The sequence below is a fragment of the Neofelis nebulosa genome, chromosome 10 (genome assembly GCF_028018385.1).
Source record: "Neofelis nebulosa isolate mNeoNeb1 chromosome 10, mNeoNeb1.pri, whole genome shotgun sequence".
NCBI classification, from domain to species: domain Eukaryota; kingdom Metazoa; phylum Chordata; class Mammalia; order Carnivora; family Felidae; genus Neofelis; species Neofelis nebulosa.
In genome coordinates, this window is record NC_080791.1 from 6723160 (window position 1) to 6741367 (window position 18208).

The 18208-nt window shown below is 41.5% G+C and overlaps 1 protein-coding gene across 9 annotated transcripts in view; it reads left to right on the forward strand.

The window, feature by feature from the left end:
- ATM (ATM serine/threonine kinase) overlaps positions 1 to 18208 on the forward strand; it is a 131349-nt gene that overhangs the window by 77396 nt on the left and 35745 nt on the right. For 8 of the 9 annotated variants that reach the window (XM_058686669.1, XM_058686670.1, XM_058686664.1 and 5 more), the window contains 10 exons: positions 843 to 1019; positions 2959 to 3136; positions 5592 to 5679; positions 7369 to 7524; positions 10672 to 10780; positions 13690 to 13778; positions 13874 to 13976; positions 14679 to 14827; positions 16476 to 16580; positions 18083 to 18202. In XM_058686669.1, coding sequence (XP_058542652.1) covers positions 843 to 1019; positions 2959 to 3136; positions 5592 to 5679; positions 7369 to 7524; positions 10672 to 10780; positions 13690 to 13778; positions 13874 to 13976; positions 14679 to 14827; positions 16476 to 16580; positions 18083 to 18202 — 1274 coding nt within the window. The remainder of the gene's footprint in view (positions 1 to 842; positions 1020 to 2958; positions 3137 to 5591; positions 5680 to 7368; positions 7525 to 10671; positions 10781 to 13689; positions 13779 to 13873; positions 13977 to 14678; positions 14828 to 16475; positions 16581 to 18082; positions 18203 to 18208) is intronic. The other variant, XM_058686668.1, reaches the window with a different exon arrangement.

Here is an 18208-nt window from a genome sequence, read left to right on the forward strand (position 1 = left end):
AAACCATGAAAGACTCTTAAATACTGAGAACAAAGTAAGGGCAGATGTGGGGTGGGGGAGAGGGGAAAGTGGGTGATGGTCATTGAGGAGGGCACCTGTTGGGATGAGCACTGAGTGTTGTATGGAAACCAATTTGACAATAAATTACATAGTAAAAAAAAAAAAACACCATCTGTAGTGAAATCTAAGATGACCTATAGATTTCTCCTTTGTCCACGGTAATAACCATTGCAAGGTTCTGAAAGTAAATACATAAGAACTCTTCCTTCTCTTTAGTCTAAACTTTCCTCTTTAGTATTTTCTTTTCATAAAGCACCTGGGAAATACACAGTAGAATTTTCACCAAATTAACTTGAGGACATATACCCATTATTGTAATAGTCTTTTTAATAGATCATCAATACAGTTTCGGTCTCAGTGAAATTACTGGTAATATAAAGTATTAATAAAACCAGTCATCTAAGCTATAAAACACTGTAGTTTTAACATTTTGAGAACTGATTTAATCTTGAAATCAGTTCTGTGTGGTGGACCCTGACTGGTTCTGTCCACAAGACAGGTGCTGCAGAGAGTTTGTGATTCATATAACACACTAGTGAGCTGAGGTTCGAACTCATGCATCCTGCTGTGTAGACCAGTAACTTTTTGGCATACCACTCTGCCATTCATGTAAACATAAATGTATTTTAATTTTAAAATGTACCCATTGCTTCCAGATTTTGTTTTAACTGTAGTTTGGTTTGGAAACAGATTCGTTTATGTCTGGATATTTGTTCTGCATAAGAAAGATAGAATGTATTTCTAATTGCCTTACTTACATGTGTTGACTGTTTTCTTTCTAGTTTTTAGAAGTACCCAGACTGGACAAAGAAAGTCCTTTAGAAGGCCTGGATGATACGAGCCTGTGGACTCCTCAAAGTGGAAATCATGACAGTTGGATAAAGAGGCTGACTTGTGCATTTTTGGATAGTGGAGGCACAAAGAGTGAAATTCTTCAATTATTAAAGCCAATGTGTGAAGTAAGATTAGTTAGTCTGACTTAATTACTCCCTTCCTACCTTTGCTGTTTTTATTTGAGCCTTCTCTTAATAGCTTTCTTGGCTGGTCACGTCCCGTTCGGCTTCTGTGTACACGATTCTGGTCTGCAGATCTGTGGTACTCGCATCATCTCCATGGAGCGTCACCTCCATGGAGCAGTGCCCGCGCTCGGCCGTTGGGAACCCATTGCACGGGCGTGTTTAAATATTTAGCTATAACTTTGTGCGATCGGTTTCTGCTGTGGGCTAGCTACCTCCTAGATGAGCTCTAAAGGGTGCCACTAATGATAGTTAAGATACGGATGGTTGTAAATTATTTATATGAACCAAAAGTCTCCTGCTTTGTTGTTAGTTTACTTTTTTTTTTTAAGGTCTTTGTGATTCTCTTTCCCTGGTATATACTTTCGTGAGTGAGAAAAAGAACTAGGGTAGCAGTTAGCATTGCTCTTTTATTTTTGAAGGTACAGTACAGTTTATTTCAATAGAAGGTAAAGGTACATACCCAATTAAACACCAACTTTGTGTGCTTTTATCAAGTGTGCCAAACAGTACAATATCATGATGCTCTAAGGCTTCAAAAGCTGCATGATTCAATAGCAGTGTGAAAACAGAGTATCTGACTAGTTCAGACATCTGCCAGTTCAAAGTACTGATAGAGAAATGAGTATTTGGGTAAAGTGCCCTGATTGAAAGCAATTTAAAAAACGGTCCTTACTTCTACAGAAAAACTGTTGGCAATGAATAAATTCTCACACTCTCTGCATTACTACGTAGCATTTGTGCTAAGTCAGCATGGTGATAACCCTGGACACACACACACATCGCATTTCCCATTAGTGAACATACCTGAGATTTTTTATAAAGTCCTGACTTTGGGTCACAAGATAAAATATTCCAAATATATATAGAGACAACACCCCAGCTCCAAATTCCTTAAATTCTTTATTTCTAAAACTGCCATTTTGATTTGTCTTTAGTCTAAAAGGAAAAGATAAAGTGTGCATTTGGTAATCTATCATTTGTTTTGTGTGTGTAGTATGTGATGAGTAATGAAGAGAGTGCCTTGACAAACATAAGGTTGTATGCTGTTTCAGTGTACCACGGGTATTAAAGTACTTATCTATACCTTGGAGTAGATCACAAACAAGTACCCACATCATATACCCATAAATTGGAGTTTATTAAAATAATAAACATTTTAACATGACTGTTGTAGCTTTTCACTGAGTGTAATAAATGTACAAACATCAGCTTTCCAGCTTTTTTCTTTAACTTCAATCCCCATTTTCCTTTATAACAAACTAGAAAGCTGCTTTATTTTTTCTAATTTTTTTTAATGTTGATTTATTTTTTTTTTAATTTTTTTTTTTAACGTTTATTTATTTTTGAGACAGAGAGAGACAGAGCGTGAACAGGGGAGGGGCAGAGAGAGAGGGAGACACAGAATCTGAAACAGGCTCCAGGCTCTGAGCTGTCAGCATAGAGCCCAATGTGGGGCTCGAACTCACGAACCATGAAATCATGGCCTGAGCCAAAGTCGGACACTTAACCGACTGAGCTGTCCAGGTGCCCTGAAAGCTGCTTGTTATTAGTAATACTTGTCAACAGTGAAATTTTATTTGCTGTAGTGACCTAATAATTTCACTTGTAAGCAGTATCCTGTTTCATTGCATGCAGGTGGCCCAGGTCGGAAATGAACAGTTGTCATGTAATTGACACATGTTTGACATAGATACTCTAGTTTGATTTGTTTAAGCACTGCCTGATACATGTCTTTTGGTTGTGTTTTAGAGGTACGTTGAGTTCATGGCAGATTGATCTATCTTTTTTTTTTTTGAGTCTAATATGCCAGTAATGGATAAAAATTTTAAGTACATTATTTTCACTCAAACTCTTGATTTGATATGCTTGTATATTTTAGGTGAAAACTGACTTTTGTCAGACTGTGCTTCCATACTTGATTCATGATATTTTACTCCAAGATACAAATGAATCATGGAGAACTCTGCTGTCTACACACATTCAGGGATTTTTCACTAACTGTTTCAGACACTCCTCACAAACGAGCCGATCCACAACCCCTGCAAATTTGGATTCAGGTATTCTGTTCAATTTCTAGCATTTATACTTTAAGTTCTCAGTTCTAGAGAAAGGTGGATTTGTTTGAATCCCTTCAGGATGCTTTATTGGCTTAATTCCATAGCATCTAAATACTATTTCCTCATCTGTAGAATGGAGATGAAGGTTGTAGCCAGTTTTCAATGAGATGACATATAAAGCACCTGGGATAACACTTGATGCACAGTACTCCCTCAGGAAGTTGTGGCTCTTAATAAGGGAGCAACTAACTGAGCATTCGGTGTGTGTCAGGCACTAGGCTTGGCACGGACCTTAGCCACACAGAGAAGACGCCCTACAGTCTAGCAGTGGAAAAAGCAGGCTAATAAATGCAAGCAAATGTTAGGAGTACCATGTTGGAAAGATGATGAAATGTTCATGCTAAAGCTCTGGCCCCGACTCATTTGTTTGAAAACAACCCTTTTTATTACCAAATATTTATTGTGGAAAATAGAAATGAGCAGAAATTAAAAAATCAAGTTGCCCATAATTCCATGATCAAGGATAACAACCATTCACATGTGGTACATATCCTTGGAGTTTTTGCAAACAAAAATTAGATTATACTTCATTTGCTCACATAACCTCCTTTCTTTTCATGCTTTATAATAAGTATTTCCCATGGTAGAGCTTATAGTGGGAGAAATTCCACCGGGAACAGGAGCACTGTATTATGGGGGGTATATAATACATATATATATATATTATATATATATATATATGCGCATAGTTGAGGGCTTCTTCTGGGTCAGGTTTTCAAACCTAAGATTAAATAAAGGCAAAACGAATCACAAATCTGTAATGGTAACTTACTGTCTTTAACATGTGTCATTAATGTATTTTATGTGCAAACACAAAACCAGGTGCAAATTCACTTGGTGTACTGGAGACCAGTGCAGTTCTAAGAGAAGGACCGATTTACGTGCTGTTTTGCTGCAACTGACTTGCTCTTCCCAGTCTTGATACAGTTCTAGTCACTTTGGCAGAAGCTGTGACTTGTCCCACTCGTTTCCCTCTTTACTGCTAAAACCTTCAACACGACTGAGGTGTCACTTAGGCTTATGTTTCACGTAGTTCTTCGTTGACAGCAATTACACCCAACTATAAACGTAGACCTGGAAGCTCACTCTATGGTCTGAGTAGATTATACATTGTCATGTAAATGACCCAAAACATGCTTACATGAATTTTCTTCAGATTATTGGAATGAAATTCATGAAATAATTCTTGTAGAGACTTTGCAAACTAAACTGTGTCTCCTGTCCTTAACTTGGGAAATATGGTGTAAGTGATTCAATTACCAGTAAGCGTTTAAACTTTAAATATTAAAATAATTTAAAGTTCTGTTGAAGACGATTTTATTACCAACTTTAATGTAATCATTGCTTGTGATGACCTGGCAGTTCCTTATCATGAACATGATAATTGTTTTCATATTTATCCTATATACATACATGTGTATATATGTATATGTGTCCTATCACCATTCGTTGGTAGAAATCTGCCCATTTTATTTTATCTCTGTGTAAAGTGCCAGTATCTGTGACCATAAATGAAAATTTAAATTTCACCTGTAGAATTCTGTTGTTTACAAGGAAAGCAAATACACATTTCCATCAGATCTGATGTCTGTAAGTCTCCCTGACCTCACTTGATTGTGTCCCGTGCACCTTGGACTCACTTCTCCAGAGTAAACTTGCCATCTTCCTCCTATCCCCTCCCCTCGGCCTCTCCGACCATGCACCTCGTCAGTGAAGGGCACCCACTTAGACCTCTCTCATGTTCACCCAACTGCCAGGTCCTGCCACTTCTGTGTTATAAATCCTGCTAGTCCCTCTGTTTGTGTCTGCCCCCAGCATCCTTGCTGCTGTCAGCACAACTGAAATTCTTACAGTGAGTTCCTGTTGCAGCCGCCGTAGGTGGTTGTTTCTCTTGCCTGGGACACTGTCTGCCACTCTTCCATCGGATACCCCTTTCTCTGTGAACCTTTCCTTGTTTAGATTAGGTTCCATCCTTTGTGCCTGTCCACTCTCCACTTCCCTGTCACATCCTCATCACACAGAGGTGAGACTCTCAGGCAAGCCAGTGACTTCTGTGTGCACAGAAACAGTCTCTCTTACTCAGAGTTGTATCCCAACTGCCCAGTACATAAAAGATCCTCGGTAAGTATTTACTGAGCCAGTGAATTAGCCCCCTTCAGAAATAAAATATAAATTGTAATTAAATTCTCAGTTTCATTAATAAGCACAGTTTCTTGTAAAAGAGTAAGAAATGCCATTAAGTTCTTATCGATTCATACTTATTAAGAACCAGTTTTATGCCAGGTGACTGCCCACCAGAAGCTAAGAGTGTAGAGGGAGACAGACGCACGCCCAGAAGGAAGGATGCCCTTAAGCAAGTCTGCCCAGACTAAGGGGAGCTGTCTTTCTTTGTCAGACTCAGAGCACTTTTTCCGATGCTGTGTGGATAAAAAGTCGCAGAGGACCATGCTTGCTGTTGTGGACTACATGAGGAGACAAAGGAGGTAATGGAGTGAACATGGCTTTTGGGGTTTGGGGACTTAGAAGGGTCACTTGTTACTGCCGGCTGCATTGTCACGTTCTCTGAGGTGGTGCTCTTTCCAAGGTGCTGTATGTACTTTGTGTGATGCTTCTATCTTCTTGAAATAACCCATATTCAGGTGGCACTTTGGTTAAATCAAGCCTGCAGCTTGGATAGGTAGGAAGTGGCGTCTTATGTGCGTGTATGCTGGTGGCGGCAGTGGTTGACGAAGGGTGGGAAGGAGAGTAGGGGAGGAGTGCAAAATCCCTAAATGCCTTTCCGTTTTCAAATGAATTCCTCTTTGTCCCCCGCATACCATCCCGCACTGCTCTTAGAAATGTCAGGGTTTCAGTATGTTTCCAATTAGAAAGTTACCGATACGCTATATTGTCGCGTAGAGACCCTTTCCTGAGAAAGCCCATAAAAAGCTGTAGCTGTAGCCAGAAGCATGTTATTTCTTGGGGCTGGGAGTCCGTTTCACCTCTGAATCATTCAGTGCAGATTCGTCATCAAGGTAGAGTGGTGTTGACATTCCAGTCCTTGGAAGAGATAAACATTCTTCACATTTAGTTTTCATTCTAAATAGGCCGTACGGAAGATTCCTTGAGAGAATATGAACAGAACAAAGGAGTGTAAAGGACCTCAATTTATGTCCGATTCTGGTGCTTAGAAGTTTTGTGATCTCTGAACTTCAGGTTCCTCAGCCACAGGGTTTGTTTTTTGGTGGTTTTGTTTTTTATTTTAGAGAGAGAGCACGTGCAAGTGGGGGAGGGGCACAGGTGGGGAGAGAGAGGGCAAGTGGGAGCAGGGGAGGAGCAGAGAGAGAGGGAGAGAGAAAATCCCAAGCAGGCTCCCCGTTCAACCACCGACTGAGCCACCCAGGTGCCCCTCCGTAGCTACAGTTAAGCGTCAGCTCTGTGATAGGCGCTGTATTCATCAGCCTGATACGTGTTATTTAATCATTGCAAATTCCGTGGAAGATGGCTCTTGTTCCCCGGTTTTACAAATGAGAAAATTAAACCTTCAGAATCGAAGTTGTTGAAGGTGATATATCTTGTAGTGGGTGGTCCAACTGGACTTGAACCAGGCCATATGCTGGCCTAAAACCAGTGTTGTTACCCACTACCTTGTCGCATTTCATTTATAATGCTGGTTTTAAAAGATAGATGATTGCTTCCGATTGTGACCCACTGTTACTCCCAGAAGGTTTTTATCAAGTAACTTAGGCGAAAAAACAGAGAGAAAACGGGCTGCATTAGGAAAAACATGTACTTGTGTTTTGAAGAAACAGTATTTCCATTAAATTGGCCACTTTTTAAAAAAGATTTCCGTAGGTGTTATTGGGTATTCTGGGCAGCCTACCCTTAGCCTGCAGTCCATAGACCCCTTGATGGAGGGTAGGTGTGAACCCCAAATTTGTATGAGCTCTGATGATCCATAGCTTTCCTCAGATTCCATACGGGGTTTGTGATCCGAAAGGGGTCAGATAGGGCTCTTCAGCCGTAGTATGTTAACATGTTTACAGCTGTATGTTGGGGACATGCGGTTTTTGGCTATTTGAATCTAATTTTCTTTTTAACGCTTGCTACCATTGTGTTCTATATCAGCATACTCTTCTTTTGATATTGAAGTTAAAGAAATGGACATGACTTGATGTTAAGTTTTTCCTTAGGCCTTCCTTAGGAACCGTTTTTGATGATGCTTTCTGGCTGGAGTTGAATTACCTGGAGGTTGCTAAGGTGGCTCAGTCTTGTGCTGCTCACTTTACAGCATTGCTCTATGCAGAAATTTATGCAGATAAGAAAAGCACAGATGACCAGGAGAAAAGGTAATGGAATTTAGACACTTTGCTTTTAAAATCAGTGTTGACATTGTTTCAGTAAAGGTATGTATTTTATTTTGCTCCCATTCCCCCATTTAAAAGACATTTTAGATAGAAGTTTTCTATTAAAGTGAAATAATATTTTAAAAGATATAAATAATTCTGCTCTGAAATAAAACAGATGTTTATTCCTTAAGAATTGTATAAATTCTAGATAGCAAACTCCTTATTCATCTCTCTGTTCCCCATAGCGGTAGCGTTGGGAATTTAATAGAAGTGATCAATAAATAGTTTTCAGATGATTGAGTGATTGCTTGATTTTAGTGAAATTACTTTTACCACTAATCCCCCAGCTTGTTCAAGGTCCATTTTCCTTGTTTATTATAAAGTAATGTACTGATTTCTTTCTGTGACTCAATTACTTTCATTACTTTGCTATCTACCTGTATTTCTACCAACTTAATTAACTTTTCCTCTGGGTTAGAATTCTAATAGGAGTTGAATAGGTGTTGTCCTAGATCTTAGTGAAAAACAAGAAAGCAAGGAGGTTAAAGAGTAGAGAATGCACACTGTATTATCCCAGCTGCACTCGTGAGATCTTACTCATTTGAAGTAGCCTAGTGTTTATTTTTCTTCTTAGCCTCATTTTCCCACCACAGAATCACTCCTATTACAGAATTGCAATGGCAAAGATATAATATGTTGCTATATTTCTCATGCTTGCTACTTAACGATTTCTACCTTGGACTGTCCTTAAGCTGGAAACAGTGTGATTTTTAGACTGTGGAAAACCAGGAGCCAGAATTCAGATCCTCGTCCAAACATAAATAAATGAGTTACTTGGACTGATTTCTTAAGTCTTTGGTTTGGTATTTAATTTCTCCTTTTCAAATGAAAACAAAAATCTATGATATGTAGATACTATGTATAATATGTAATTGGTTCATCATCACTATAGACTGTATGAAGACAGTTATGTTCGTTAAATATGAGTAAGAAATGGATCATTGCCCATTCTTAGAGACTTAACATTTGAGTCAGGGTCTACATACTTGGCAGTAGTAATTATGATCTGAATGTGTTTCAGTATCTTGGTTTCGTTGTGTATTTCCTTCTAATTAGTATTTCTTCTAATCGGGAGTGAATACACTTGTCTAGTAGTATAATGTTCATTTATTTTTGAGAGACGGAGCATGAGTGGGGGAGGGGCTGAGAGGGAGAGGGAGGCACAGAATCCGAAGCAGACTCCGGGCTCTGAGCCGTCAGCACACAGCCTGACATGGGGCTCCAACTCAACAACTGCGAGATCATGACCTGAGCCGAAGTCGGACGCTTAACAGACTGAGCCACCCAGGCACCACTCGTCTATGAGTGTAAATAAAATCACCTTAATTTGTAGATAGGTGATGGGATAGATTTTGGCAAACTTTTGCAGAATTGTTTAACGAGCAGGAGGCCCGGATTTTGATTTGGTTAACTTTAGGAACAAGTCCTTGACAGAGAAGGCTTGCAATTTGCTTTAACAGTTTGGTTTTGATTTTTGATTTTTTCCCCAAGTGCCTGATGGGACAGGAAGGGCAGACAGAGGGATGAGCTTGACGGAGGGTAGGGAACGCTGGTTTTCTTCAGTGACTCAGTCAGGTACCATAAAGTTTTGTTTGTTAATTTGCTCCTGAGAACATATGAGATTTCAAAGCTAGTGTCCATAATTTTTCAGAAAGAATTGTAAAACTCCCTCAAACAGATTTAGACCAAAGGTGTTCATTCACGACCTCGGTTATGTGAGTGTCACTGGTACTTGAGGCAGCGTCTGCCAGGTCCTGGCGGCTCTGTTTTTCCTGGATTAATTACAGCCTTAGACGGACAAAGTTACAACCTCTAGTACTGTCTCCCCTGCTCTCCAAATTTCTCCTCTGAAAACTGTTTTCTGCATGACCTGCCAATAAGGAAAATAGATGTAATAGCTACACATAAATTGGATGTTGTCGCTACTCTTCTGTCAGGCAGCAGTCTCCTCTGTCCCATCCCTCTGTCTTCCCTCCGGGAGGTGAACATGAGCTCGTGTTTTGTGTTCATTCTTATAGGTGCTGTTTTTATCCTAGGAATATGAATACATAAATATAGTTTAGTTTTCCTCATTTTTGAGCTTCATGACAAATTACGTGTGTGCTTTTCTAGAACTTGTTTTTCCATTCGGTATCTTTGTAAGATTTATCTATGTCGTGTGTTGCTGTGGTCAGTACTTTGTCACTGCCACTGCGTGTCCCAGCGGGGGGCGGTGCACCACGATTCGTTTCCTCCTTCCCCGGTTCAGGATCTGTGTCTAAGGGGAAAACTACTGGGCTGCAGGGGATGCAGAAGTTCAGCCTTGTCAAGATAGTGCCAGATTGTTTCTGAAAGTGGTCACAGCTATTTGCATACTTGTCAGAAATGGAGTTGTGGGAGTGGATCCGTAGAAAGCCTTACATTTGAAGGAGGGAGCCAAACAGGAATCAATTGATAAGTAATAACAGAGGCACTCCCACTTAGGTTACTATTGATTTTATACATGGGATAATTATTGTCACCAACTTTATAGCTGACATGACTTGGGAGTTGAAATTAACTGATGGGACTGAATATCGTGTATGTACGTGCAGGGCTGAAAGGTGAGGCCTTGGGGTACCCAGATCTGTGCCTCCTTCCTGTCACTTAGTGGTTTTATAACCTTGGGTGGGTGGATCCCACCCATGCCCCTCTTTGTGAACACTTAGTATTATCACACTTCCTAATTTTTAACGATTTATCGCTTGTTATGTGGTGTCTCGGTGTGGTCTTGTGTGCCCGTGATTATTAATGAGGTTGAACTTCGGGTAAAACCCCTGACAGAACATTATAAATTGGAGAGCATTTATTTTTAAACAGGCCTGGCCCTATAAATAAGCGCAGTTTGACATATGGCCTTCCTGTCTATGAGATTGTCATTAATATTTGATAATCATGAGAAGAATTAATATTCACAATTTTTTTCCATTCTAGGTGTGAGTCGTATTACATTTTAAAGTACGAATGGTTCATTATGTTTTATCTGTGATCTTGGTTAGTTTTTCTCATTCAAGGCTATAGTGTGTGTGTGTGTTAGTAAGCTTCACAATAGTATATTTTCATTAAAAGATGTGCTCTTGTGACAAACAGAAGCCTTATGTTTGAAGAAGCAAGCCAAAATACAACGATTTCTAGTTTGAGTGAAAAAAGTAAAGAAGAAACTGGAATAAGTTTACAGGTAAATATTACAGAGACCTTATTATTTGTGATACTATTTATTTTGTATTATTATTTTATTATAGAGATGCTAGAGACGTCATTTGATTTTCAGACTGACGTTACTGTTTGGGCTGAGTGTCCTGTACGTAAGCTCACAGTTTAAACGTTAGGCCTTGGGGTGGACAGAGTTGAGTTCTGATCCTGACCCTGCCGCTTGTAAAATCTTGTGCAGATCACTCCCCCTTTCCAACCTTGAGTTCCTTCATCTGACACTTGGAAGTAAAACCACCTATCTCATACAGATTTTTCTGCCACAGTAGCCTGTTTCTTTTCTTTATAGAATTTAACATTTGTAATCATATATTCATTTGTTTACTTGTTTATTGTATGTCACATCGCAGGGCTGATTCCTTCTATAAATTTTTTTTTAATGTTTATGTATTTAGAGAGAGAGAGAGAGAGAGAAAATCCCAAACAGGCTCCATACTGTCAGTGCAGAGCCCGACATAGGGCTTGATCCCACGAACTATGAGGTCATGACCTGAGCTGAAACAAAGAGTTGGACACTTAACCGACTGAGCCCCCCAGGAACCCCTTCCATAAATCTCTTCATGCCTACTCCTAAGTTGGCCATTCTCACTGAATTTCTTTTTTTTTTTTTTTTTTTTTTTTTTTTTCACTGAATTTCTTTGGTCGGCTCAGTCCTCTGAAATGACTGTTTCTAGCTCTCCACTTGGTCTCTTCCCTTTTTTTTTTTTTTTTTTTTTTAATTTTTTTTTTTTAACGTTTATTTATTTTTGAGACAGAGAGAGACAGAGCATGAATGGGGGAGGACCAGAGAGAGGGAGACACAGAATCTGAAACAGGCTCCAGGCTCTGAGCTGTCAGCACAGAGCCCGACGCGGGGCTCGAACTCACAGACCGCGAGATCATGACCTGAGCCAAAGTCGGACGCTTAACCGACTGAGCCACCCAGGCGCCCTGTCTCTTCCCTTTTGCTTGTAGCTTGCCTCCTGCTTCTCGAAGAAAACCGGGGAGGTAGAGACGAAGTCCCAGCACATCTCCCCATCAAACACGAAATCCCCCTGCATCGCTCAGTGTAACCTTTCCTGTTGTTAAAGTGGAGAAACACTTTCTCCTTCTAGTCAACACAGTCCTTCCTGTGCTTCGTTGTTTATGAGTTCTTTCTCAGAGCAGTTACTCTTCACTGTACTCTGCTCCCTCTGGAGGTGTCCAGACGTTGTCACACTTCTGTTCAAGTCATTCCCCTGCAGGGGCGCGTGGCTGGCTCAGTTGGTAGAGCTCGTGACTGTTGATCTCAGGGTCGTGGGATCAGGCCCCACTTTGGGCATGGAGCCTACTTAAAAATAAAGTCATTTCCGGGGTGCCTGGTTGGCTCAATTGGTTAAGCGTCCGACTTCGGCTCAGGTCATGATCTCGCAGTCTGTGGGTTCGAGCCCTGCGTCGGGTTCTCTGCTGACAGCTCAGAGCCTGGAGCCTGCTTTGGATTCTGTGTCTCCCTGTCTGCCCCTGTCCAGCTCACTCTCTGTCTCTGTCTGTCTGTCTGTCTGTCTCTCTCTCTCAAAAATAAATAAATATTAAAAAAAATAAAAAGAAGTCATTTCTCTCTTCTGTCACCCTTTCTGGCCTCCTTTTCCTTAACAGCTGGACTTGTGAAAGACTAACCTCCTCCCAGAAGCAGCACTTGCTCGTGGGCCCTGTGAACTTTGTGTTACTAGCGTGGGGGTCGCCTTCCTTTCAGCATCTTCTCTGATGTTTCACTAACCCTCAGCACCATCAGCCTCTCCTGGCGTCTTGTATGTTCTCTACTGTTGATCCCATTCTCCTTTCTCTTTTCCATTTGTGCTTTTTTATAGTTTTACCCTCTTTTGCTGAGTTTTTGCAGTATTTTCTGTGCTAGGCTGGCTACTGCGCTAAGCTGGGTAGTGAACGTTCCAGCACCAAGGGCTCAATTTCACGTTCATGAATAAAAACAGTTTAATTAGAATTCAAACTGCAGGGGCTCCTGGGAGGCTCAGTCAGTTGAGCGTCCGACTTCAGCTCAGGTCATGTTCTTACAGTTCGTGGGTTTGAGCCCTGCGTTGGGCTCTGTGTTGATGGCTCAGAACCTGGAGCTTGCTTTGGATTCTGTCTCCCCCTCTCTCTCTGCCCCTCCCCAACTCACACTTGTGCTATCAAGAATAAATAAACAGTAACAAAAAAAAAAAAAAAGAATTAGAATTACAGACTTATGCCGGTATCCATAAAGTTGTATTTAGTAAATATTTCCCAGAGCAAGCACCATTAAGCAGTAAAATTGCTTGATTGGTTTTCTGTGCAGAGGTTTCTAGTTTTTCCAATCTTCTGTTGTCTTTCTGTTTTCATTTTTATTTTACGGAGATGGTTTTAAACAGAATCCATTCTGTGTACATTTTACAACAAAGATTAGAGTCATCAGGCTGCTTCTTTATCCTTACTGTGTTTTACCAATTGTACAATAATTCAGTTTTGAGTTTTCTTTGAAAGAAAAGTTCATGACCTTTATTTTTACTACATTCAGTTTCCAAGAGTCAGACTTTGCAGATGTCATTTTCCTGTGTCCATTTTTAGCTGTTGATAGGATTCTTTGTTTTTGTTTTAACGATTACTTATGCATGTGTTTGAAAGCCTGATAAATTGAGGTTGATTTCTTATTTAATGCATGAAATTGTGATCAGTTCTTTTCAGGGAGCCATTCTGTTGTCTGGGATCTGTTTGTTGTGTTGCCGATTCACATCTTTGGTATACATTTCCATATCACTATCTTTTACGTTTATGACAATAATGTGTAGTTGGGAGACGTGTTGGTAATGATACAATTTCCAGTTTGTTGAATTCATAAAGTGGTATTTTTCCCATCTCCAATTTATGTTGCTGCCCCGTTTTTAGGATCTGCTCTTAGAAATCTATAGAAGTATCGGAGAGCCAGATAGCTTGTACGGCTGTGGTGGGGGGAAGATGCTCCAGCCCCTTACCAGGTAAAACCCATGCTTCTGGATGGCGGGATGGTAATTCTGTGAAGGAGCCACACGCAGGTAGAACTCAGAGGTACCTTGGAAATCTGTAATTACAGGCTGCGAACGTACGAGCATGAAGCCATGTGGGGGAAAGCCTTGGTGACATATGACCTTGAGTCGGCAATCTCCTCATCCACCCGCCAGGCAGGAATCATCCAGGTGAGTTCTCTTCTGCTCTGGTGAAGTCCTGTGTCGCGTGAGGGGATTTCAGTATATGGGTGGCGTCTTCAGCCGGCCACGTAAACTCTGGACACGGGCATTGGGGTCAAAACCCAGAGGGTCGCTGACCTGAAAGATGGTGTGAGTTTGTTGATCGCAGTCTCGTTAGCCAGCAGAAGACATTCCTCGCCAGCACGCAGCGTGGCAGGTGGTGGATTACGTCCTTTCCGTGGAAAGCCTCACGTAAACTCTTGCTCGTAGTCTGTATGTCAGGTGGTCCGGAGGCTGTCATCTGTGCTGCTGGCTGGCGCCCCTCAGCCGGGCTTCAATTTCTGTCTTTATGTTTCGGGGAGAGCAAACGAAATGGTACTTGGGATTTTCAGTGATGGTGTTGTGAAAGTTACTTCTCATGTTTTGTTGTTTTTTAATATTTATTTTTGAGAGAGGCGGGGGGGGGGGGTGCAAGCATGGGAGGGGGCAGAGAGAGAGGAAGACAGAGGATCTGAAGCAGGCTCCTGAGGGTGGAGAGTTCAGTGCAGGGCTTGAACTCACAAGCCATGAGATCATGACCTGAGCTGAAGCTGGTTGCTGAACCGACTGAGCCCCCCAGGCGCCCCTACTTTTCATGTTTGGCCGTTATTTTTTCGCTAGTTTTGTTATCTTTGACTACTTTTTTTTTTTTTTTTTTTAACTCCTGCTTAGGCCCTGCAGAATTTGGGACTCTGCCATATCCTTTCCGTCTATTTAAAAGGATTAGACCTTGAAAATAAAGAGTGGTGTGCAGAGCTGCAGGAGCTCTGTTACCAAGCAGCGTGGAGGAATATGCAGTGGGACCACTGTGTTTCTGCCAAGTAAGAGCTTGGACATTTTCTTCTGGTTGTAACCGATGAGCTGTTTTTATTCTTTTTTAAGTTTATATATTTATTTTGAGTGAGAGAAAGGGAAAGAGAGAGCGTGCATCAGCAGGGGAGGGGCAGAGAGACAAGGAAAAGGAGAGAGAATCCTAAGCAGGCTTCGTGCTGACGGTACAGAGCCTGACGCAGGGCTCGAACTCATGAACCGTGAGACTGTGACCTGACTCAAAATCAGGAGTCAGATGCTTAATGGACTGAGCCGCCCAGGCACCCCTTTAACGAACTGTTTTTAAACTTACTCTGTGAGCATAACAAGAGTTGGGGGGTTTCTCGTGTTTTGTACATGCTGCAGGCTATAGAGATGCCCGAGTGGCTTAAACGTGACAGCAGTAAGCAGTTCACATACCTGGGTTGAGTTACACCCTCTAATTCCATCAGGGCATCCCTCCCCGCCCCCACCCCCACCCCCTCGCCTGCTGCCAGACATACTTGAAAATAGAAATGTAAAATGTATTTTCTCCTGAGAATCTTCTCATTGATTGTTTATGAACCCAAAGAGAAGTATAGCCTTTCCGCTTCCCAGTCCCCGCGGTCAGGTAGCACCGTCGTGGCTGGACAGCACTCCTAAGACTGCTTATCTTTAGCGATGGGATATTTTCTTTCATGAAAAAATACTGCTAATCCCGGAACATGGGAAGATACCGTTTGTAGCCCTGTATGTAACATCACCATTTGCTCCAAATGGAAAGCCAAACACCTGATCTTAGAAAAGATTTCTCATTTATGTAAAAAGTCTTTTGATGACATAGGCACCAAAAAATGAAACCATATTAATTGTATGTTTAATTGCCTTCACAGAAAAAAATTTCATCAATTGGAGTGTCTTTCAGATTTCAGACTGTTAGGTTGCTATATGATTAGAGAGATACGCTTTCATATTTTTATAGCATTTACTCTTGCTTCCTCTCTAAGTCACCGTATACTGTTCCCGCTGCCTGCTGTATTTCAGGCACGTAGGCTTTCTCTGTGTTCTTCCTGCACACCAGGCTGTTGGTACGTAAAGGCCTTGAATGTATCTGCTGCCTGTTGCCCCTGTTGCCCCTGGTGTGGCTTCTCGTCATGCAGATTCTAGTAGGACAGTGTCATGTCTCAGACATTCCCTGACCATCCATCTCAAGTTGCCACCCGGTCCTTCTCTTTTGTTACCGTTTTAATTCTCTGCACGTTCCTTGTCAGCGTCTGGCTTATTTATTGTCCATCTTCTCTGAACCACAACATGAGCTCCATGGGAATGGCGACCTTATCTGACCTGTCCAGTCATGGACCCCCTTCCCCCCCGGCTCTGCCCCGGCTTTGGAGCCTGGTGCCCCCTGGCACATAGTTGGTGTTCGCTGAATAAGTGAGAATTAGAACCAGGCAAAAGATCTGAGAAATACACTTTTTTCTGCCTGAATAATTTAAATGATCCACAAGATTCTTTGTATTTCTTGCCAGAATTTCTAGAAATGCATTGTTTGAAATGGAGACGCCTTAATTTTAGTTGTCAAATTTTGTTTTTTTGGTGCAATTATATTGTATATACATGTACATTTTAAGACTTTTTGTTTTTAAATATATTTTTTCTCTTATGTTTTACTTATCTCAGTAAAGGAATGGAGGGAACCAGTTACCATGAATCCGTGTACAATGCTCTACAGTCTCTGAGAGATAGAGAATTCTCCGCATTTTATGAAGGTCTCAGATATGCCAGGTATTGTAAAAAGAGTTACTGTATTTTAACATTTAGTGTCATGGCTGCTTTTCTGAAAACTTGATGAGTAATTTCAGCATGCGAATTTGCACTGCTGAAGGGTAAGAACTTGGTGGCTTTGGTCAGGTTGTGTCTTCGTCATTCCTACCCTCTTGTCAGGCAACACCTTCGCTGTGGAATAAATCATGCCAGTCAGTGTTGGGATTCAAACAGTGCAGAAGGGGGAGGCGAAATCCTGTGAGTAACAATTTTGTAGCTTATGTACATCTGAGAAGTAACTGCTCAGATGAGTTTTATCTTCTGCAGGAATGTTTTTAATAGGAACTGTGGGTGTTTTCCGTATCTTGGAAGGGCATTCTCTGTGTTTCAGCAGTTTTATATGAGAGAATTCTCTATTCATATTTGTCAGGTGTGTGTGTGTGTGTGTGTGTGTGTGTGTGTGTGTGTACACACACACACACACACACACTCTATAGTAGTACCTTTTTATTTTTTGTTTTAGATGGAGGAGCTTGCTCATGTTAGGTGCTTACATAAATTGTTACATTCTTTTTTTCTGATAAGATCTTTTTACTTGTTCATGTGGTTCAAATCTGTTCTTTCCTTAAAAAAAAAAAAAAAATTCCCGCGGCGCCTGGGTGGCTCAGTCGGTTAAGCAGCCGACTTCGGCTCAGGTCACGATCTCGCGGTCTGTGAGTTCGAGCCCCGCATCGGGCTCTGTGCTGACAGCTTGGAGCCTGGAGCCTGTTTCAGATTCTGTGTCTCCCTCTCTCTGACCCTCCCCCGTTCATGCTCTGTCTCTCTCTGTCTCAAAAATAAATAAACGTTAAAAAAAAAATTTATAAAAAAAAAAAAAAAAAAATTCCCTTTGGGACCAGGTCAGCTCTTTATGTACAGCCCTCGAGAACGAGATTCCCACCTCTCTGTCCCATTCCTGGGCCTCTGTGTCTCAAGAGTTGTAACCTCGCCTCCGTTGGTAGTTGTATGGCATTTACCTCTTAGCACTGGTGTTCTTTTTGTTAAGTGCTGACTGTGGTTAGTACTTACCAATACTTAGGCTTGTTATGAGGCGCAATGAGGTAATACACCAGAAGGTACTTAACTATAACAGGTTAAACACAGGTAACATACTATTTATTTAACAGTAGTTAGTGACCTGTTAAATCCTGTATTTGGTTACAAAAATATTTGCTGCTATTTTGGTGCTTATTATGTGCTGGCCATTTTGTTAGGCTCTTTCTATGTGTATTCTCTAATGTTCAGAAGAATTCTGAAAGCGAAGAAACCTAGGTGCAGGGGAGTACAGATTAGACAGCCTGCGGCTTAGGGCCGGGTTGCAGTACAGGTCCGTGCGAGGATGGTGTTTCTGCCGCAGGATGCTGGGGCCTCCACAGCATGAGGTCAACAGCACAGCCAGCAAAGCAACTCTGTATCCACAGATTTGAACTTTGATCTTTCTGCAAGCCTCTTCGTGTCCCAAGCGTCTTGTCTTTTGCCCCCAGGGTGAGAGAAGTGGAGGAGCTGTGTAGGGGCAGCCTCGAGTCCGTGTACTCGCTCTACCCCACCCTCGGCAGGCTGCAGGCCATTGGAGAGCTCGAAAACATCGGGGAGCTTTTCTCCAGGTATGT